Genomic DNA, 22,943 nt, shown 5'->3' with positions numbered 1-22,943 from the left:
TTTTGAGAAAATGAATTTTTACATAACAAGCAAGTGAATGAGTTGCAGAATAGTTCAGATTTTTAAAATGCTACTCTAATTTTTGTTTCTACATCACAAAGGAGCAAAAACAAAGCACGCGGGTAAGGCGATACACATGAGGTTATTGCTAACTTGTACTGCCACAAAGATTGATGCCTAATTAATCTGGAGTTACAAAGAGCACATGTCAGTGCTTCTCACTCAATTAACAAAAAAAAAAAAGGAAACCCAAAGGGCCTGGAGGCCATTCCAAGCCAGGGTCCTTCTGATGAACCCGAGAAAAGGCTTTGCTGATTCAGAAGGAGGCAAGCCTATGGAGCTGTTTAAAGTCCTGCACCAGGAGAATGAAAATTTCCGGTTATGGCATTAAACTCTATTTATTTAGTATTTGAAACATGGTGTACATTTCTGAATTTGTATAAACATTTAGTACATCTAAAATCCACAACTGGTAAACAATCTGTGCTTTCTTTTGTGTACAATTTTGGAGTTTACATCTGGATATTTTGGTGTTACGGAGAGACCCAGTCTGTGAACCTAATCAAACTGCCTCATGACCATAGTAACTGTGACAGAAGTGATTTGCTCCTTAAAAGGGCTGTTCCTTGCACAGAAAAGGTGTCACGCTTTGGAACTACTAAGCCAGGTGTCAAGGAAACAAGAGAAACACAGCTGACATGATGAAGAAAGTCTGTGAAGGGGACTCCAAGATCCATGTCAGTGCACAGCGGGCTACGCAAGTCACTCGGTGACACCTAGGCACGGGCACCCCTTTCAGAACCTTTGGGTGTCAGAGCCTCCTCACCTCCCACCGGAGGGGTTCCTTCCAGCAGGAGCTTGCACTCTGCATGGGCATCCACCTTAGCGCACCAGGGGGTCACAGCTGCAGCTCTGAGGTGCCCACCAGGCCCAGGGCCCTGGCTTCTTCCGGAGTCAGGCCACTCTTCAGGGTCCTCCGCACTGCAGTGGCGCCGGCAGACCAGAGGCGAAGGGACGAGAAGAGAAGGCGGTGTTAGCAGCCCGGCACGTGGCAGTCAGGCCACAGGCCTCCTTCCCCCGAGGACTCCCAGAGGAGTCACAGCGCTCAAGGACACTTGGCCCCGTCCTACTCCTGCTGAAGTGCCCTGGCTGGCTGGCCGCCGGGGCAGGGAAAATCTAGCGGCTGCCAGGGACTGACCTGAAGATGACACAAGCACTGACCTGGAAAGTCAGGCAGATAGGGGACCTCGTAAGAGGGGAGTGGGGGAGGAGAGGCCCACCGTCATGAGGTGCCTGAGAAATGGTGCAAACTACAAAATGCAGGTGGCATGTTGAGAGCTCAGCCTTTCCCAGCATAAGGAGCGGATCAGAGCTGGAAAAGGAATTACTGAGCATAGGAAAATGCAGACTCCAGTGATGCAAATTAGGTAAAATAATCCCGCAAATCTGCAGGGACATACCTCTGTAGAGGCCCCACAGCAAGGCATTAACGGAACCCGGCGCAAGGGGTAGCTGTCAGGATGAGTTCTCCACGAGCATCAGGGTCTTAGTCTCAACTCATCAAAGGGCCTCTACAGAGAATAACCAGTGACTCCTTGTAGACTGGATGCCAAGGAGCAAACTGCCAAACTTCTGAGTGGATTTGATGGATGTTCTCTGTGAAACACACAAGGCTCAAGAAGGACCAGTGACCTCCCCGCCCTGAGGTTTACAACTGGCAGCTGGAGGCACACTCATATTTAACTGACTTAGAATTGGCTTATGTTTAGCCTGACATTATGGGTTTTCCATTGTTTAGTGTTGATCAATTTCGATGTCAAAATAAATGCTGAATAAGGCTGCATGATGAGGCAGCTGCCCCTTCCAAGACTGGTCCTTTCATTTGAAAGGTTCCTAATTACATTTTCCTTAGTTGATAAACTGTATTTGGCCTACTCTGTATGGAAGTCATACAGAGTTTTGGGTATTCTATTTTCAGAAGAGATGTGTTACAGATCTACCATCTACCGTAAATCCTCAGTCAGCTGGAGTCCCTGAGATCCTCAGGGAAGGCCCTTGATCAGAATGTGGAGAAAGTAAAGCTCATCCTTAGTGTTTTCCCACCTTCCTTGCCAGACCTAATTCCCCACGCCCCCTCTATGACAAGGGGGCCTGTGTCCTCTGAGGCCTCCCCAGAGGTGAGGGTCCCACCTTGTGTGTCTGCAGCAACACCCAAATCGATGCCTCCCCTGGGCAAAAGCCCACTTAGCCCATGGACAAAGAATCTGAAAGAGCTAGGCCTCTGGTAGAACAAACGGCGGCTAATATCTACTAATAAATACTTTCTTCTCTCCCAGGAATCAGCACTCTGAACAGGGGCCAACACCCAGTCCATCAGTCCATCAGTCAACAAATACTTCATGGAGAACCTATTGTGCGCTCAGCACTTTAACTCAAAGAATGGACACACTTAGGGAAGATTCACAGACATTAAGCATGGGTTTATAGACGCACAAAGCTCTGTGGTGAGGGGGACCCTCAGATCATGCCACCGCACGCTTCTGTATTTTCAAGCCCAGCTCAGGGCCCTAGAGCCACCCGTCTGCGGCTGCCCCTACACTGGCTAACCCTCCCGCAACCCCGGACCCCTTGGGCTCCAGACTGAGTATTTAACTCATCCAGACAAAATGTTTGGCTCCAGAGCCTTGGCTGGAGGCAGATTGCATTTAACTGAGTAATGGCATTCGTTCTATGGGGCAGCAATAAAAATACTAGTTTGTAATACCCTTTATGTTCTTTAAACACTCCTTCAAGTGTTTGTTAAAGAAAGATAATAATTTTAAAGCCAGAAAACAAGATGAACTATTTCTCATTCTTGACAAGGACTGCTGAGACCTCTTATCCAAGATACAAAATTCTGCCTGAATAAGTCCATGCTGCACTAGGAGGGCATCTTACGTTTCCTTAGCAGCAGGAGGTGGCATGGGCTAGGAACCACAGCTTTGTGCCTTCAGGTATACACACTTGGCCGAATGACCACAGAAGACTCCACGAACTGGTGGCATTGGAAGATGCCTCTAACAGTTCTGTTCACATGTTTGCTTTAGCCCTAGAACTATAGGGTTCAGTCCATGTAAATACTTGAGTAAGGACCCTGGCACCTTACGGAACAGGCAATAATCTGTTAATAGATATGGGCATCGAGCCAGTCTGTCTGGGACCAGCTCAGAGAACAGAACAAAGCTTAATGGTGCTGCACAAGCCTTGCTGCCCTCAGCCTCATGGTCTACTCACAGCTTTGATGCACGAGACCCCTGAGGACCCTCCTGCCCCCTCCAGCCTGGGCTTTTCTCTGCTGTGGGGAAAAGCCAGTATAAGCGAAGGTCCCTTTGCTTGCCAGATGTGTCCCTGAAAGGCAGGTATTCATAGAAAAATCGGCCCCATTTATGGAGTCCTACTTTCTGTGGGCCTTCATGACAATTCAGATAAATTCTCCCAGAAATACATTAGCCCTGAAAAGGACCTTAAGAATTTGAACCCTTCCTTTGTTAAAGACTCTTGAAAGAAGGTGTGAAATGAAGGTAATCAGTTGAAATCAGCTTTGTACCCTGATTCGAGTCCTGCATGGAAAGGGCCTCTTACAGTGTCTGTCTCTCCATCTACCTGCTCGTCAGTTAATTCATTCATTCAACAGACGCTACGTGAGCCTCCACCTTGAGCCAAGTGTCCCACCAAGGAGGCCGGGAGCTGACAGGAACACGGAGTGCGGGGAAGGGCGCAGGGCAGCAGACCCTGTCCGCACAGGAGTTGGCTCTCACGCAGAAAGTTTCCAGAAAGCAAAAAAGGGCTGAGGACATATGAGAATGAGAGGACCAACACACAGGAGCTGGCAGGATATGGAACTTGCACAACAGAAACAAGCCTTCCATCAAATAGGGCATTCTCAACTAGCACTTCTCAAATGCTGGCGGGCAGGGGGAGAGGGGTGCAGGGGGGGAGGGGTGCAGGGGGGGAGGGGTGCAGGGGGGAGGGCTGGCTGACATCTGATAAGATAACGTCTGGGCCCCTCTCCACTGCTCCCTCTTCCTGCCTCCCACTTGAATGCCCCGGCTGCAGCAGAGCTGCTTGCCAGCCTGTCACATGTGACAGCCTCCCCTCCCCGCAGCTGCTTAACAGAGAACAGGCCCTGGAAATGTTTATCCCTGTCTGCCTCACACTCCTTCCATAGACGGCATGGGTCACTTTGCTGGCACCAGCGGCCACTCGATGCCCCAGGCGCTTGGGACGGCTCTCACGATGTCAGCAGCGGGGTCTGACACAGAGGTGCCTCTGCTGTCAACATGCAGCACAGGGCGGGTCTGGGGCTCACGGAAAAATCATAAGTCCGTTTTCTCTTCCTTTCCCCCCACTCCCTTGAATTGAAAAAACTGTTTTGATCCTACAAAGTGCTCCCAGGCAATTCTTTGCTGATGTGAATCTGAGAATAATGGCAGTGGTGGCTGCCATTTCCCGAGCACTGCCATGGATCATTTCACCCCATATTTGTGGCAACCCTATGAGGTGGGGACTGTAATCGTCCCCCCAGGGAACGAGCAGCAGCGGCCCAGAGAGATCGAGTCTCCGGCCCCTACGTACACAGTAAGGGGAAGAGAAGGATTTGGGCCAGGACGTTTGAATCAGAGCCCACCCTGGAAACAACTGTGCCCTGACGCGCCTGGCAGCACAAGTTCTGACAGTCTTTCAGGTTGGTGGCAAATGGACCGAGTTTTACTTCCATGTGACGGAAATCCACATGTGTGCTCTTTCACCTTTGGATCACTGACAGGTTTTTTTTTTTTCATTTTTTGCACATAATGTCAAGCAATTTGGAAATAAGTGGTGTGTGTGTGTTTTGTTTTGTTTTGTTTCTAATCCCTAAGATCCTAAAAATTGTTCTACTGAGTATACTAAGAGCGCTGTGTCTAGGATGACAGGGGCTCATATCAGAACTTGAAGATATCTTACGTGTTTGCTTCTTGGGGTTGGGAGGTAACTTGCCCCGCTGGTATTCAAATGCTGCTTGCCCATTTGTGCAGTCCTTGTTCCTGGAGGGACCTGTTTGCGACTGGAGAAAAATGGCAGGTCCAGTCCTGCCTCTTTGGACTTAAATACTGGGAATCATTTTAAGGTGTATCATTCTTAATGATTCGATGTTAGATATTCTGTGGGATTTTCATGGGTTTGGGTTTTTTTGTTTTTTCGGTCAACGTCAATTATTTAACCACTTGGGTTATTTTTCTTACTTCCACCCTCCGTCATAAAATCCCATCCATTAAAAGAAGAGGTTTCCCAAATTGACAGCATTCTACAAAATAACTAACTGACCGGTACTTTTCAAAAGTGTCAAGGTCATGAAATGTCCTCCACAGATCAGAGGAGACTAAGCAGACATGACGATAATGCAACGTGGGACCCTGGGTAGGATCATGGAACAGAAAGAGGGCATTAGGGGGAAAATGCTGAAATCTGAGTCAAGCCTGCATCTGAGTTAATTTTTTGATGCATTGTCCTACAGTGTGCAGGGTGTTAACATGACGGGAAGCTGGGTGAAGGATGTAAGGCAGCTCTCTGTGCTATTTTTGTAACTTTTTTGTTAAGTCTAAAATTCTTTCAAAATCAAAAGCTAAAAAAATAAAACATGGAATAACAATGACAAGAAGCCAAGGTTCCCAGACCTGGTTGATTTAAACTCGACTTCTTAGACTCAGCCTGGGCACAAAGAACCAAGGTCTCTGGGACAGGCCCCGACAGTGCATTCTAACCTCCCCAGGAGATTCAGATCCCTGACTTAGAACACTGCCATCTGAGTGAGATGCGGGGAAAGGGGGCCCCTCATGAAGGCAACGGCCTTTGTGGTGATAGGGCTGAAGTCTCCGAGTTCTGCCTCACCCGGAACTAAGTTCACTCACGCTGAGATGGCTTTCAGCAATACTTATGGTATCAGGCGCTTTCTACAGCCACTGGTCTGGCCACAGTCTTGGCTGTGCAGTGCCCCTACCCCACTTCCCTCCCACGTCTGTGGCTACATTCACATCCAGTGCTCCTCAGTAATCTCTTTGGTTCCTAGGTAAGCACTGAACAGAAAGCAATCAGTTGGAATGCAAAAGCAGACTGCTTCTTATGAGTCACGTTGTTGGGGAGGACGGGGAGAGGATGGAATCTGGCCTGGGCAGAAAGAAATGAAACAGTTCTCTCCATTGCTTTCTGAGCTCAGAGTTCTCAGCATTATTGCAAGTCCTGGGTGGGACAGAACTGCCTTCCGCCTTTCCAGATGAAGTCTAGCTCTTTAGTGCTTACTGGGATGTCACAACAATACTAGACACATACAATGTTAACAATCCAGGCTTCCGTGCACAGGGACAAGCCATGGCACCAGTGTTCCGGGGGTAAAAAGAGACGGGAAGATGGGTCTGGTCTACACATTACAGCAGGCCAAGTGAAGTGGCCAGTGGAGGACAAGGAGCCAGGTGGGTGATGGTAGCAAAGTGATAAGGGGGCAGGTGTGGTTTCCGTGCACAGGCTCGTGGGTGACTTCCCTGGCAGCTCCTAAACGCTTGCAGACAGCTTCATATTCCTACCATGTTTGGGCCCCTTGGACAGCAGTGTGAAGGGAAGGAGGGTGCTGAGAACCCGTCATAGGTGCCCCGCTTAACCCTCACAACCATCCCGGGAGGCTGGCACGACCGCCCTCATCGGTTGTATGACTGTGCAAATTCCCAAGCACGGAACTGTATTCCATCTGAACTTAGCAGCAAAGGCAATGAACTACTGTAACCTCCTGCCAGTAAGGTGCTTGGCACTTTCCAAAGCACCCTTCCTAGAACCCTCTACTTTGCTCTTACGCAGGAAAGACAAATTCTCAGATTCCTCTTGTTTACTGATCCTCCCTCCTCTTGAACTTCCACTCTGGGACAAAAGGGTGCCTGGCATACAGACAGACACAGTGGAGGACACACAGCCAGCCTCCTTTTTCAAAGTGCTAGTTCCCAGTTTGGAAGGGTGATTTGTCTGAAAATACAACAACCAGAGAGCCATTCAGGGCAGTGAGACCCTTCCAAGCTCTTCCTGCACCACCTCTCTAACCCCAAGGCTTCTACCTAAGCTTCTTTCCACATCAGAGTCCTGGCTACCAGCCTGACCCTGCTTTAGAGCAGGGGGCTGCTTCCACCCCCTTGGGCTTGGCTACGAGGCCCGTACACCCTTGTTTAGGACCTGCCTCCAGGTGATTTGGAGTCTGTTCTGATAGCACCTGCTCTGATTTGGGCCTCATTTCTCTCCCTAGTCCACAGACTCTAATTATGCCTCCCAGCCCACCACCGTCAAACCCTTTCACAGGCCCTTTCCTCTGTCCATTCAGCTCTGCCTCCAAGACCTTCCCAATGCAGAGCCAGGCTGCAAATGCCTTCCTCACTTCCCCGTCTTCCTTTTCTAGTGAAAAGGGCTTGACACCCACCATAGGTTTAAAGTCAGCCCCAGTGAATCCTAGAGCCGCTGTCAGCTCCATCCCCTTCTGGTCACTCTACTCCCGAAGCCTGGAGTGGGCGCTGATGGGGGTGGCACTTCTCCCCAGAGGCACAAACCCTCACGTTGGCCCTCTAAAATGCAGTGACTCTCCACCTGGGTTTGGGGAAGAGATTTTGATTCTCTCTTGGACTTATTCTATTTATCTTCCTGTCATGTGTCCTGTACACATGGGTGGCTGTCCTTAGCTGTCTTTAGAGGAGGAATCAGTCCAGCTTTAATGAGCTCGAAGAACAATTAGGTGCTGAGTAAATAGTAAGGATGTTGAGAAGACAAAAATTTGATTGAGAAACTTTGGTCCTTTCCACTAACATCTTATTTTACTGTATTCTAAGAGCATCCGTTTTAAAGTCTCTGGCCCATTCCATTGTCCCTATAAAAGAATATAAAATTGTTAAGTAGGGAAGAACTATGTAAATAACATGCAGCGAAATTTTTCTTAATGGGATTAGTGGGAAAATTCCTGGACATTTCCAAATACCACTTTGGAAAATTAGAGACAACTAAACTAAGCTGAGTGCTGATCAGTTCCAGGGCTCAATCTAATATTTTGTGAGGCATATCTCCCATTTTCCCTAAAACAGATCCAATATTTTTTTTCAGATTCATTCATTCTCCTTCTCCACGGAATCCTACTTAACAGATAGCATGGCAACACCCCTCATATTCTGTAAAATAAGATTTTAATTATATCGAATCAACGTGGATATGTCACATGGCCTTCAAGAGGAATGTTGAAGCCTCATAAGAGATGGGGTGAGAGTGAGAGCATGAAGTCAAGTCAGAGTTCAGTGTTCCTTTCCTAGCAGCCCCTAGAATCAGATTTCTGGCCCTTCCCATTGAGAAACTGTTCTTGTAAGGGTGACCAACCTTATGTTCCTAAGACACTGTTAGATTATTTGTAGGTCACATCGAAGTGATTGTATTTTTAAAGAAATACAGCCCTGAGCCCAAAACTCCACGGTCACGTCACAGGTGGGGCCCAGACTCCCCTTGAAGAGAAACTCAACAGGAGAGGGGGCATTCAGCCTCTCTCAGCAGGAAAGAGGAAAAGGCCAACTATGAGTCCCTAATCCCCGCTCTGCTCTGTGATAGTCCAGGGTAAAGGCTACACGCAGACAGCCAGCTGGGCAGAGACCCTCTTCCGAAGTTGGGTCCCACAGAAAAGAACACAAGGGGCCCTTTTCTTCCCCAGGCCCCAGGCCCGTCCTGCAGAATCACAGTGGGAAGGAGATCTCAGATGCCCGTCAGCTTCAGGGTTTTCTAGGGAAGACCAACAGCCGGGAGGCCTAAGAGAACAAGTAGCCCCGGGACAAAGGACTTGCCCCAGTATGATGAAAAGAGAAACCAAAATAAGAAGAAAACAAAGAGCTTGGAGAATGCTCTCCTCGGCCATCTCCACCAGCCGATTCGAGAGCGGTAGCTAGAATCTGGGGAAGCATATGAGGTGCATTGTGTTGACATTTCACAGGCTAGAAATCAACTGGACAATTCGAAACATTTTATTTAATGAGACCCCGATGGCACCAGCTGGGAAAACAACAGAAGGGGCAGAGCCTGGGAACCTGTGAATCCATTATGGTGCCCTCGGTTGAGTCCCAACTGGCTGCATATTTCAGGTTTTAAGCAGGACATTTGGCGATGTAGGCCTAGCCACCAGCATCAAACATGAAAGCAGATGTTTAAGTATCTCAGAGGATTCTTGAGGGGCTTGCAGGTCATAAATTTCTAGGTTATGAGCTGGATTCTGTTTGGTTTCCTGCAATAGCTGGACTATTCTTGTCTTTAGCCAAATGAGGTATAGCCCAAATATGCTGGTTATTCATTTATCCACTTGCCACATGGCCACCATTAAACAATCAAATCAAACGCAGCATTGTTTCAGGATGAGGCCCCAGCCTGACACTTCACATCGATTTTGCAAATTGGTTTTTTCTCATTCCTTTAACTTCTTATGAAAAGCTAGAGTTTACATCCCTTTATAACAGAAATCAAAGTAACTTCCCCCATCTTAAATTTCTGTGGATGGTGCCATTACTAATTAATTAAACCTGCTACAGATAAACATTTACATACATGCAGTGCTGTATTTGTTGTAGTAACTGCATCACAGGACAAAATGTGTTGGGCTAAATAAAAAGAATATAGGGCTGTTTTGCATAAGATTGGAATGGAAACGACACCACAGGAAATTATTTTATGTCAACCACAAAAGTAGGCAAAATATCTCTCTGGCCAGATTGAAGAGGAAAACTAATTATGACTGTGTTATTGTTCCCAGTGACATTATGTGTCTCTCTAAGAATCTGGTTCTCTCTAGACCAGAGGGCAGGGCCAACACTCTTTGCCAACACAGACATGTAACCTATAGGAGGAGTACATACCCTGGGCCAGGCCCCTCTCAGGCAATCTCCTTTTCTGAGGTCCCCGACCCAACCCTGCCCACCTTCTAGAGGGCACTCCCTGACCTGGCATCCTTTCTCAACTCCTCTCCCATGGTCTGATTCCCCACATGCTTTTCCCAGCTCCTCCCAGTGGAGACTCTTGCACTAAGGTTGCCCACTGCAGGAAGCCCAGGAGTTAACTGGTGCAAAATTTCTGCCATTTGGTTACTGGTTTATTGAAGTAAATAAGAGGAGGGCAATAAAGGGCAAGTACTGAAGATAATCTACTTAAGACACCTCAAAAAGCCTCTCATAAGTTTCATTTAAAAAACTATTTAAGAAAGAGATTTCTGTTCATGAAAAAGAGCAAGAGAAAAACAGGCAAATGGTATGGACAAGCCATACACAAAAGAAGAGATGCAAATCACAAGGGGCTAGACCTTCCTAGTACACTAGCAGGGAAAAGTAAGTTAAAACCATAAGGAATACTATTTCACACGCTTCAGACAGGCAAAAAGGCAAGTGCTGGCCTGGCCTGGAGCATGCAGTGTGGAGAGAGTGTGCATCAGCCTCACCCCTTTGGAGATGAGTTTGCCCCCCAGGACGTGCACACCTGGGGACCCTGCAATTCCAGTCCTGGCCTCATACCCCATTGACCCCCTCCACGTTATCGTGCATGGGGTCCCCTGGGGATCTTGTTAAATGCAGATTCTGAATCAGTTGCCCTGGAGAGGTCCCCATGAATATGCATTTCTAACCAGCCTCCAAGAGGTGCCCATACTGTCTGAGGAACAACTTTAAATAGCAAGTCCCTAGCCAAGTTCTTACATGGGCGCACCAAGAGAATGGCAAAGAATTCACAGCAGCACCAGGAAATAGTGAAATGTTGGAAAAAATAAATGTAAAGGTCTTAGATATTGATGTTGGAGCCCACAAACATATTCCTGAAGATGTAAAAAGCCAGTGCCCCTGAATGATAGTTTTCCATTTAAAAAACAGAGGGAATGTGGCAGGGGGCACACAGAGTGGAGCAAGAGTCCTTCTCCTAAGGCCACTAAACACCCGAGGGGCCTGGGCAGGGCCCAACCGCAGAGGCTCTCAGGTGGTCAGCTTGGGTACAGCCCAGACACCTGGAATTTTTAAAGCTCTGCAGAAAGTTCTAATGTGCAGCCATGGTTGAGAGCCACAGTTCAAGAAGTTACTCAAAGTGTGTACCAGCAGGATGGACCTCACCTAGGAGTGTGGTGAAAACAGACTCTCAGCCACCCATCTCACTGAATGAGAATCACATCCCCCAGCCCCCAAGTTCCGTGGTTTGAGAAGCTCTGCTTCTCCCTGGTGGAGGTGTCAAGTGATACTTTCTTTTCTGGGGAAAAATTCCTGTCAGAATCTAAAGCCAATGATATAAAAGGAGCAGGGTCCGAGAGTCTGCAGCAATTTGGTTTAGTGTTCTTTACCCTGGAAACAAGCATGCCAATGGGTCAAACAGAACCGAGGGGTCTGAAGTATGCAGCCCAAAACTCAGTCACCTCTTGTATGAATCTCAAAGGTGGCACCACGTGGGGGGCTCTGAGTTTGAGTTCTTACTGAACTCCTGCCTCCCCACAGTCACTCTCCCTCCTTTCACTTTCGGGAGCCAGGAAATGAGGAGGCAGCCAGACTTCCTTTTTACAGAACATCATAAATCCCTGTCCTAGGGATTGACCTTGAGTGACCAGCACCAGGCCAAAGCTTGGGGGCTGAGCTCTCTTCTGAAACACACTAGGGCCACGGCCATGAAGGCAGATGTCAAAGGTTCAGAGAACCCTGCTTCTCTACAGTGAGCCATCCCTGTGAGAGTCAGCATGGTGCCCACAGAGGCAACTCCACACCTGTCATTCGGCAGGTAGGGGCAGGTAACAGGCTGAGACTATGGGGGCAAATAAGTCGCTTTGATTTAGTTGAATCCTCTGTTTGGCAGGAAAAAAAAACAACTGGTCAACCTAGGCTAACATGAACTATTTTAAGCATCCTAAGGACCAAAAATCACTTGCCACCCCTGGTTTCACCTTCAGCATGTTCATGGGCAGCAGTGAACCCCTGGGGGAATAGTCTCCAGCCCAGAAAGTAGCCCCTGATGCTGGGTGAGGGGCAATAATATGGCCTAAGCAAAGCATCCAGGGCAGTACTTGGCAATGGGCCCCACTGTGCCCACCCCTGCACACCATAGTCATCTAAGGGCCTTTCACACCTTCCTGGGGACAAAGTGTGAATTGGGGGAGGCCTGACCAGAAATAGCAAATACACTGGACAGGTGACTGCAGCACCCCTCCTCCCCAGCGGCCAATGCTGAGTGTCCAGCACGAAATCTTTTGTCGATGGGCACAGGTGGGCCCTCCGGGCACCACTGACAATTCACCGGAGCCCACCTCTGAGTCCCTGCCCTTCCTGGGTCATACAGAACCAGAGGGCTGGTCCCGCAGGCAGAGTCCCACATCCTAACTCCAAGGCACTTACGAGACTTCCGGTTGGCCCGGGAGCGCTTCCTCTCCCGCGGCACCACTCGCTGACTGGGCACTTGGGTGGCCGACTTGACGATGCGGTCCATGATCTCATCAGCAGCAGCATCCGTGACATTAGGCGAGTCATCCATTCCCGTAGTCCACGAACTAGCGGGTCCTGAAGAATTAAACAACCAGACAGCACGAGACTCAGAGAGGAGGAAAACACAGCACTGCTCCTGCAGCAGCAAAGCTCGTCAGCAACAGAGCACAGCAGAGGCCAGAGCCAGGGTTGAGCCTCCTGATGGATCTAAGGGTGTTCCCCCATCCCCACTGCAGGGGCACCACAGTGGCCTGTGACCATCACTCTCCAGACTCTGACCTCCCATGAATCCATACCTGGGGCCCTTATGTCATACTACCCTGTCACGCAGCTGTGTTGTCATCTCTCACTGTCCTGGATGTGCCTCCACCTGCCAGGTCCTGTGGTCGTGGAAGGGCAGACTTCCCACGCCGTGTGCCACTATGTACATCACAGATACCCAGTAGAGTGCTTCCAGAAATGTCCAGAGCCATTTGTTAAGTCAGCTCCCCATCTGTGGTTGTATGTGCCTAGCAAATGTCAATTAGCCCTAACTTCTCATTCAGTTAAATAAAAATCAATGGATTTTGTAACATATAGCTTATCTTTTGATTAACTAGCCTTTAAAAATCGTAACAGGATTGCCCTCTTCTACCAGGAAAAGGGAGTTAACACAACATTTTCTTTGGTACATTCATCTGCTCCCTGACCAGAAAAAAATATGTTTATAAATAGCTGTACGTTAAGACAGTCCAAGTCTGGTATAAAAGCATCTGCCCCTAGACCAGCAAGAAGAAAATACCACAAAAACATGGGTTCCCAAGTCATATTAAACACTCAGAAATGAATGCTATTTTAATTCATCAAAAACTGTGCCTTTGTGACTGATCAACTTCCCTGTGCAATCTCTTCTCTAAGATGGGAAATATGCTTCTGTAAGAAAAAAGATGTACAGTGTGCTCAAAATTGTGAATTTCCTCTACCTTCTCTTTGTAATAGACATACACTTTAAAAGCCTGCAGGTGAGTGTTCTCAGACTTTTATGTTTATGGAACACAGGTACCCTGAACTTGACCAAGGTCCAGCTAAAGCTGAAGAACAGTCAGCTTTTCTCAAACCACAGGTGAAAAAAATGTTAGTAAATATATATCTTAAATTTTGAATTCTATATTTCTATACTAATTTTTCAAAACTTTCAGTGTTCGGCTATTGATAGAAATAGTTGGGAATAGTTGATTACGGTTCAGTAGACTGCACATTTTATAGACATGTGTTTGTGGTTGAAAGTTCACTGCAAATATGTAATATGCTATAATTTAGTCATAATTTCTGCTAGTAAAGTTCACATGACTGAATTAAATAAACACTTTGCAAAAGGAGTACCAGGATTCCAGTGTTGGACCACTTGCACTATTTGAGACCTGTGGCCATAGGACAACAATGTTTTCTGACGACAACGTTTTTGTTGTGGTCATTTATAAAAATCGTTTTGCTTTAGGAGTGGGAGCATACCTACAACACTGGGATATACAAAGTCAGGACATTTTACTTTTTCTGCTTATGCCCAAGAGAATTTGATTTACTTGCTTCCATCAGAAGACTAACTTTTTCAGCATCATAAAACCCTTTAAAAATATGTTCTTCTCAGAAACAAATATTTGAAATTGCTGAATTTTTCTGCATCCTCAGGCTGGTCCAGGTGTTCAAGTTGGAGGCAAGAGGCCTCATAGCGGCACAGCTCTCAGACCTCAGACTGGGGCTCTGCAGAGCCTCCGAACCATGGCCCTATTCATAGCAGAGCCATCAATACAGCAATTGCTTTTTGCCCAGCAGTTTCCTGTTTTCCCTTTTACCTACTGATTTATAATTCTGTGCCCCATTTTGAAATGCCAAGCTACCCTTCCCAAAACACACAAAGCTCAATCGTCTTTGCTCATAATATAATATAATTTGCTCCTGATGAGCCAGAAATGAAGGCATCATCTGATCTTTCCATGAGAATTACCTATACTTTCATCTTATACATTCCTGGGAATCTGCTTTCACTGTGATGTGTCAGGAGATGCTTACAAGGAACATCTCGCCATCTGTCCAGGATTGTCAGATTCAGTTTTGTGACACCATCATTTTCTCATGACCTCATTTTGGTTCTGCTTTCTTATTCCCTCTCCCCTTGGTTACTGTCGTCCCTGCCTGATTACCATTTATGCCCATTCTTCTTGGCCGTGTATATGTTTCTCTTTCTGGAACCTCTGCACTCACATATAGCCACAGGAGAACACTGCCCATACCTTACAGACTCCAAGGGGCCATTTGGCTCCCCATGGTCTCCCAAGTGTTAGCCAGGCATTTATATATACTGAGATGTCTATATAATTATTATATATAATATATATAAATATATATAGATAGAGATATGGTAGAGGGGATAAAGCATTATAGACCATGATAGGAGTATACCACTTTATTTGAACTTCATTTTTGAAAACATGTAAACTGTAGTTTGAAAGAAAACACTGTAACTAATTTTTTCCCTTAAAAATCTAACTTAAAGAAATAGTCTAAAAGGAAAATAATTATATCCAAATAGATATTATATTAATGTAATAAACCCTTACCTTTGTTTCTGAAAGAATTTCCCTGAGTATAGACTTCTAGGTTAGAAAGTTCTCTTTTTGGCAATTTAAAGATGCCATTCCACTTTCTTCTGACTTCCATAGCTTCTGTCAACAGTAAGTCATCATTCTTACTGTTGCTCCTTAGAAAGTACATTCTTTTCTCTCTGGCTGTTTTAAAGATTTTATTTATATCTTTGGTTTTTGGCAGTTTGCCCATGGTATGCCTAGATGTGGTTTTCTTTGCATTTACTCTCCTTGGATTTGTTACGGGTTTTAAACATGTGGGTTGATATCTATCATGAGCCTTTGGGAAATTCTCAGCCATTGTTTCTTTAATTTTTCTTCTTACCCATCTTTTCTTTCTGGTACTCCAGTTACAGACACATTAGACCATTTGACTGTGTCCCACATATCTCTTACATTTTGTTCCATTCTTTCTATTTTTTCTCACCATGCTTCAGTTTGTACATTTTCTATTAACCCGTGTTGTTTGAATTCACTAATCTCTTTTGCTGGGACCAGTCTGCTGTTAAACCCATGATAACAGTTAATCATTTCAGATCTTTCTTTTTTTCAGTTCTAGAATTTCCATTTGATTCTTTTTTATAAATTTCAAACTTTTTATCAATTTGTCTCTATTTTCCTTTATTTTTGTTAACACTTATAAATGGTTAAATCTGACTGCAAATTTCAACATCTGGATCACCTGTGGAGCTGCTGCTCTACTTTTCTTCTTGTCAGCCACGTTTTCATGTTCTCTTGGCTCATAATTTTGACTACGCACTGGACTTTGTGTAGAAAAGAATGCAGAGACTGAAGTCGGTGTCATTTTTCCCCAGTCTTTACCCTTTCCTGTTAAGCAGACACAGTGAAGGACTGAGCAGGGTTGGGGCCAGATAGCAGTTTTTATTGAGTATCAGTCCACCTCTGTCTTTAAATATTCTGTCTTTAACTATCTGTATGCATTTGTTGAAGGCGCTTACTCTAGCTTGTCTTTGTTTCCTCAGAACTTCAAGACTGTAGGAGATTTCCTGCAGCCTTTCTGGCCCAGCTTCCCCCTCCCCACGCTGCCCCAGCACTTAGCAAATGTCTCATGGAGAAAACTGTCTGCATTTGAAGCTCCTCTAGCTCCAAACTCTTACGCCAGCTCATGTGACCACTAGAAGTCCTGCTGGCTTCTCTTTACTATTAAAGTCACTCTGCACATGGCAAGTCCAGTTCTCAGCCTGTGCCCAGACTTGGCAAATGCTCTTAGAGAAGTGCTCTCAGCTCACCTAGAATTCTAGTTTGTCTAGTCCTCTTCCCTTTCACAGTTCCCTGATGGATTTTGAGAGAAAGCTTTTGTTATTTTATTAAAGTTTCTGGTTATGGCAGCAGGAGTGGTGGCTTGTTCCTTCCTACGACATGCCACCTGGAAGCAGAAGTCTCTGCATGTGCAGAGAAACTGAACAGCTTTCCTTTCTAATCCTTTTCATCAATTAGTGAAAAGGAACGCATATTGTACAAACCCAGCAATATCTTTTTCTCTTTGTACTTTCCAGTCAGGAAGGATTTTCTATTTTCTCTTTTAAAATTAGCACAGTGTGTTACGTTCCATTAGAGATACTGGACTCCATCTCCCAAGGTGGCTTTCACTGCACTACCCTTGCATCCACCAAGGTACAGTGGCTCAAGACTCCTGATGGCTGGGGTCACTGTGGCGCAGGTGCTAATGCTGCCCTTGATCTCCTGGTGTCCACAGTTAGCCTAGCAGACAAAGCCTGCAAGAGCTGCTGGGGCACAGACAGACTCATGCATGGGATGTCCTAGGCCTTTTGGGAGACCAGTGATTCCCATCCCCACACCCCCCAACACTGCAAAGCTGCTTTATTTTATTTTTATCTTTGTTTTACACTTTGTCTAGACTGACAGTCACTACTGCTCAGCATTTAATGCTATAATTTTCTTCACCTTCTGACCTTCCCCACTTTCTTCTCTCCTCTTATATTCTGTCTTATTTACACACTCTTTCTCTCCTGTCACTTCTTGGTTTTTCTCAGAAATGGAGGCTTTTTATAGACAGCACTGGCCAAGAAGAGGGCACCTTTCTTTCCACATAGAAAACCAGACAATCAGAATGTCCCACACAACGTGCTCAGGACTGTGGTTTGTCACAGCTGCGTCTGTCTGCTGTTGGTCACCAAAAGGCTGCCTTTGTGTTGCCAAATCGTAATTTATTTTCTTTCCCTAATTCCACATCCAAAACTACCTAAAAGTCAGAGGGTTTGGAAAGACCAAATCCCAGAGAACCTAATCTGTGATTCTTTGATGTAATAATAATACCTGCATGTATTTGGGGTATAGTTTGGGAATCAAGACTGTCGTAGGAGGGATGACTTTTCTACTTATCATCTGTGTCTCAGTCAGGATAACACTGGGGAAGGGTAGGTGGAGGCGGCCCTTCTTCCGGCATAGTCTAAGCTGTATATCACAAAGTAAAAGCCCTGTTAAAGGTCCAACGTTAAGAAGAGGAGAAGGAACTAGATTCAGTGACACTGTACTCACGTGAAATAAGAAAAACATTTGGTCATTTATAAAATAGCCTGAAGTGCAGCTTCACTTGGGAATCCGCGTAAACCTTACGGATCTAGAACTTAGCCTGGAAGCCCCTTCAACCCTCCTCTTCTTGAGCAGCTTGTGGCCCTTGGTTCACAAGAAGCTACAAGAAACCATATGCACCACGTGACCCCCTTCCTGCCAAAGAAAACCTGGAACTGCCTTTGTTTTTTCTTTTATGTTAAAGTTGTTATTCCTATCATCATTTTTAAATACTTAACATAGTTGAAAACAGCAAAATTAAAATTAAAAAAAAAAAAAAAAGGGCAGTCAGCAAAGCTAGATAGAAGTCACTGATGGGTCTTCTCAGGAGTTTCTCCAGATCACAGCCCTCTAGATCCTGGCTGCCTTTCTAACATCTTGTGAGCCTGGATGTTCGCTGGAGCCTAGCAAGGGCCTGATGGGCGCTGCACACACTCATTCGTTACTGAGGTTCTGTGACGTGTAAGGTAACCCACGATCCAGTTCACCCAGACTGCACAGTTTTACTTATTTTCCCACTGTAATTACTACTTGAACCCCTTTTACACACTAAAGCATTCCAATTTGGACAATAAATACATGGTTTCTTCTAGCTTGTGTGCTAAGCAGACACCAAGAGGAGAAAGCTGGTCCTCCAGGAGTTCATCCTCTTCAGTTATAAAGTTTGTAAGTTCCTGAGACCTAAACTGGGGTCTCAGGAGTACGTGGCAAGGCAGAGAACGCGGAGGAGGCGGATTCTGGAGGTGAAGAGGGGACAGGCCGAGGAGAGGGGATGGGATGAGCAATGGCAGGGGCTCAGGCGGACACAGGATGTGCAGAGTAGGGCACTGCCCACAATGTGGGGCTGAGTGAAAGCCAAGTGTGGGAGCCAGGAGGGGACCAGACCCCAGGGAACCTCAAACAACAGCATGAATCACGTGGGCTGGATCCTGCAGGCAGCGAGGAAACTTAGGAAGGTTCGTGTGGCATCAGACTAGACCAGGGAAATACGGGTAAACATTCTCAGATGCAAAGTGTACCTCAATTCTTATTTAAAACAAAAAATCCCTTCCAGGTTATGAAACAGACCTGGAAACTCTTATCTGTCTTTACCATCTTGAAGTTTTAGTTTCCTCTCTGCCTCCAAGGATTTCAAAGGCAAAAAGGGATAGCGTTTTAATCCAAGGGTCATCAAGCTTTTTCTGTACCCCGCCTGAGAGTAAAAACATTAGGCTCTATGGTCCCTGTAGTCTCCGTTGCAACCCCTCAACTCTGCTACCGCAGTGCAAAAGCACCTAGACAACACACCCACAGAAGGAAGGGTGGCTGTGTTCCAATAAGACCTTATTTACAGGAATAAATGGCTGGCTCAATTTGGCCTGGGGGCTTTAACCCATGAGGATTCGTTCACAATACTAATTCCTCTTGTGCGAATTAAGTTGTGCTTTTGGGAAGGGTTGCTTGCTTTTGAGATGAAGCTACTGAAGGTGGGTCACAAAGGTGTGAGTGAAGGAAAGTGGGATGACGTCAGACTTGCACGGAGAGCCCTGGGGAGTGGACGGCCCGGAGCGGCCACTTCCCGGGCACAGTAATCTGTACCCTGTGGCGGGGACCCGACACCACGGGGTGGCCACCCTGGAAGAGGGCGTTACCTCGGCTTGCTCGGCTGCGTGTGCGGACGCCCAGCACGGGGGTGGCGTCCTCCAAGGCAGGGGACGAGGTTTTCAGCACGGCCTTCATGTTCTCGTGCTCGGCAGCGTCCTCCGCATAGCTCAGGCCTTGTGGCTGGCTCGGGGGCGCCGGGGAACCGCTGGAGAACTTGCCAGACTGCAAGAGCAAGGGGGGTTAGGGCGTGAGGTGACTAAAGCCAACTCAAGCTTAGAAAACCTTTAGGTGAGGAAAGCCTTCTCTTCTCTGTCTTTTGTTTACACGCATTCTGCAGACAAGTTAGCAACTGGGCAGTCAATGAGGGGTCAATGAACTAATGACAAAGCATCTGCATATCCAGGAAGTTCTCTTATCAGAAAGAGAAGCCTTGGCCCCAGAAGGACCACACCCATCCCTCCAGGTAGTAGGTCTCCCAGCTCTCTGCAGATTCCCTCAGTGGGAGCCGGCAAGGGGCAACAGACCTCAACTCTGGGAAAAATTCAGAAACCAAATCTGTTTCTAACACCACAGCCTTGTTAGGAGCATTGAAATATGCTTGTTAATCAAATATAGTGAGATTTATTTTTTAAAACGTAGTGCCAGAAAGCAGTTAGAAGTTTCTCATATATCACTTAAGACGGTAGAAGTTTAAAAGTGGGATTCAGTTACAGAATCATACAATGTTAGGAGTTGGGAAGCATTTTTCCAGAACTAGTCCCACCTCACTTTAAAGAGAAGGAAACTGAGGCCGTCCAAGATTAAGTGACTTGCCAAAGGCCCCAAAAGGCTTTGATTCAGGGCCCAGATCAGAACATGGCACAGAAATTCATGCTGAAACTGAGTTTGGCAACACTCACGACTTCTCCTTGTGTCAAAAATTTAGTTGTTTTCACAAGCATTACACTCACATGATGATGTTCTCTAATTCTAGCTGAACAAAGACAGCATATATGTTTTACAAGAGGTATGCTAGAATATCGGGCCATACGCACACAATGCCAAACATCTGGATGAAAAATAAAAAGTCAGTTAGAATAACAAAGAGTAGCTCCATAGACTTCTGGCTTCCTCTTTTTATCCAGTGTCTCAGCCCTGGTGCTAGAGCCCGGGACACATCCGTGACTTGTACCATCTGCACAGCTCCTTCCTCATCCTTCAGGGCTGAGCAGCCTGGCCTTGGTCTCTGGTTCTGGCATCTGCACCAGGGTCAGGGGGAGGAGCTGCTGCCCACCCCACCCCTCTGTCCATTTGTCCAGCAGTAGGAAGAGATCTGCTGACCCTGCCACTTTTGACAGGGCCTGGAACTCAGGGACAGCTTGGAAAATGCAGTTACCCTCCAGTCAGTCCCTGGCACACACATCATGATGAGAACCTGTGTCAGGGGGTTAGTGATCACACGGAAACCCAGCAGAAAACAGTCATGCAAGGTTTAAAGCACTGAACAGGGCTGACACTTCATGCTGCTTATGTCAGGTTAGATTCTACAGCGTGCTTGAGAAGGTCACACGTGGCATTCTTTGTGTTTATAAACATCCTACCTCAACTTCATCCTCTTCATCAGTCTACTCGAGAGGAAAGGACAGGACAGGACAGGATGGGAAAGACAGAGGGGATTCTTAGAAGGCACAGAAGTCAGCAAAGATGAGATCATCTGACTGTCACATCAAATTCCAAATAAAGAATTCAGCCACCGCAACCAGGGTGCACCCTGTTGATCTGGGAGCTGCTGAGCCCTGCCTGCGAAGCCCTCCTGTCTGGACATTCTCTCCGAGAGCCCCAAGACCGGTCCTGACCAAAGTCGGGAGGGACTTGGAGCTCCAGGCCCGTCTCCTGAGGCTGCCTAGGAGGATGATAACCGGCTTACCTGGTCCCCTGACCATTACAGACCTCACTCTGTGCCCTGCCACTCGGCTGGCCATGCTCCGTGGAACCACCACCTGCCAGCAATCAGGCCCTCAGCAAGTTTACCAGCTTCCCTCTGCCTGTTTCCATCCATCAGCTGTCGTCCCCACCTCTCAGCCCGAGTGCTGGACCTCTCCCTGCCCAGGCTGCTGGGTCTGGGTCCCCGTGAATCCTTCTACAGACAGGCCAGACAGGACAAGTAGGACAACTGCCGGGCAGAACAGGTCCTATTACTCTTTCCTCAGAAACATGAAATTCAGTTCTTTTTAAAATCTTACCTGTCCTTCATGGAGGCTGTCTGAACTGACAAGCCATTCTTTTAATTATCACCAGACAAACTGCTTTAAGTAACTAAATACAATATCCCTTTACCAAAAATAAATTGAGGGTGAAAGTCATGTCAATTTCTTAATTTTAAATCAAACACACCCTCAATTTAACTTGTGTTTCCACCGAGGTTACAAGCCAGGCCAGCAAATCAGGCACAGGTTTTTGAGAACTGACTAAACTTTTGGGAGCCGAAATGACAAAATGCTTCCAGTTCTGCACCGCCTCTAGGCAAATGGCCTTCTGACAAGAGATGATTTTTTTCTTAGCCTTAGAGCCTCTTCTTTTTTTTTTTGTATTTTTGAATTTTATTTATTTATTTATACAGCAGGTTCTTATTAGTTATCCGTTTTATACATATTAGTGTATACATGTCGATCCCAATCTCCCAATTCATCCCACCACCACCACCACCCCCGCCACTTTCCCCCCTTGGAGTCCATACGTTTATTCTCTACATCTGTGTCTCTATTTCGGCCCTGCAAACCAGTTCATCTGTACCATTTTTCAAGGTTCCACATATATGCGATAATATACGATATTTGTTTTTCTCTTTCTGACTTACTTCACTCTGTATGACAGTCTCTATATCCATCCACATCTCTACAAATGACCCAATTTCGTTCCTTTTTATGGCTGAGTAATATTCTATTGTATATGTGTACCACATCTTTTTTTTATTTCTTATTTTTTATATTATTATTTTTATTGGAGTATAATTGCTTTACAATGGTGTGTTAGTTTCTGCTTTATAACAAAGTGAATCAGCTATACATATACATATATCCCCATATCTCCTCCCTCTTGCATCTCCCTCCCTCCCACCCTCGCTATCCCACCCCTCTAGGTGGTCACAAAGCACCGAGCTGATCTCCCTGTGCTATGTGGCTGATACCCACTAGCTACCGGTTTTACATTTGGTAGTGTATATATGTCCATGCCACTCTCTCACTTTGTCCCAGCTTACCCTTCCCCCTCCCCGTGTCCTCAAGTCCATTCTCCAGTAGGGCTACATCTTGATTCCCATCCTACCTCTAGGTTCTTCATGACAAATTTTTTTTTTTTTTTTAGATTCCATATATATGTGTTAGCATATGGTATTTGTTTTTCTCTTTCTGACTTACTTCACTCTGTATGACAGACTCTAGGTCCATCCACCTCACTACAAACACCTCAATATCATTTCTTTTTATGGCTGAGTAATATTCCATTGTATATATGTGCCACATCTTCTTTATCCATTCATCTGTTGATGGACACTTAGGTTGCTTCCATGTCCCAGCTATTGTAAATAGAGCTGCAACGAACATTGTGGTACATGACTCTTTTTGAATTATGGTATTCTCAGGGTATATGCCCAGTAGTGGGATTGCTGGGTCGTATGGTAGTTCCATTTTTAGTTTTTTAA

At 46.3% G+C, this 22,943-nt stretch overlaps 1 protein-coding gene across 11 annotated transcripts in view; it reads right to left on the bottom strand.

The window, feature by feature from the left end:
• Positions 1-379: 379 nt before the first annotated feature.
• FHOD3 (formin homology 2 domain containing 3) overlaps positions 380-22,943 on the bottom strand; it is a 505,109-nt gene continuing 482,545 nt past the window's right edge. For 8 of the 11 annotated variants that reach the window (XM_059895637.1, XM_059895639.1, XM_059895640.1 and 5 more), the window contains 4 exons: positions 20,845-20,868; positions 19,312-19,486; positions 12,420-12,581; positions 380-981 (listed from right to left, as the gene is read on the bottom strand). In XM_059895637.1, the coding sequence (XP_059751620.1) occupies positions 899-981; positions 12,420-12,581; positions 19,312-19,486; positions 20,845-20,868 (444 nt within the window). In that variant the 3' untranslated portion in view covers positions 380-898. The remainder of the gene's footprint in view (positions 982-12,419; positions 12,582-19,311; positions 19,487-20,844; positions 20,869-22,943) is intronic. The other 3 variants (XM_059895638.1, XM_059895648.1, XM_059895643.1) reach the window with 1 other exon arrangement.

Source organism: Balaenoptera ricei, chromosome 14 (genome assembly GCF_028023285.1).
Source record: "Balaenoptera ricei isolate mBalRic1 chromosome 14, mBalRic1.hap2, whole genome shotgun sequence".
In the NCBI taxonomy this organism is placed as follows: Eukaryota; Metazoa; Chordata; class Mammalia; order Artiodactyla; family Balaenopteridae; genus Balaenoptera; species Balaenoptera ricei.
This window is presented reverse-complemented; position numbering and strand designations above follow the sequence as displayed.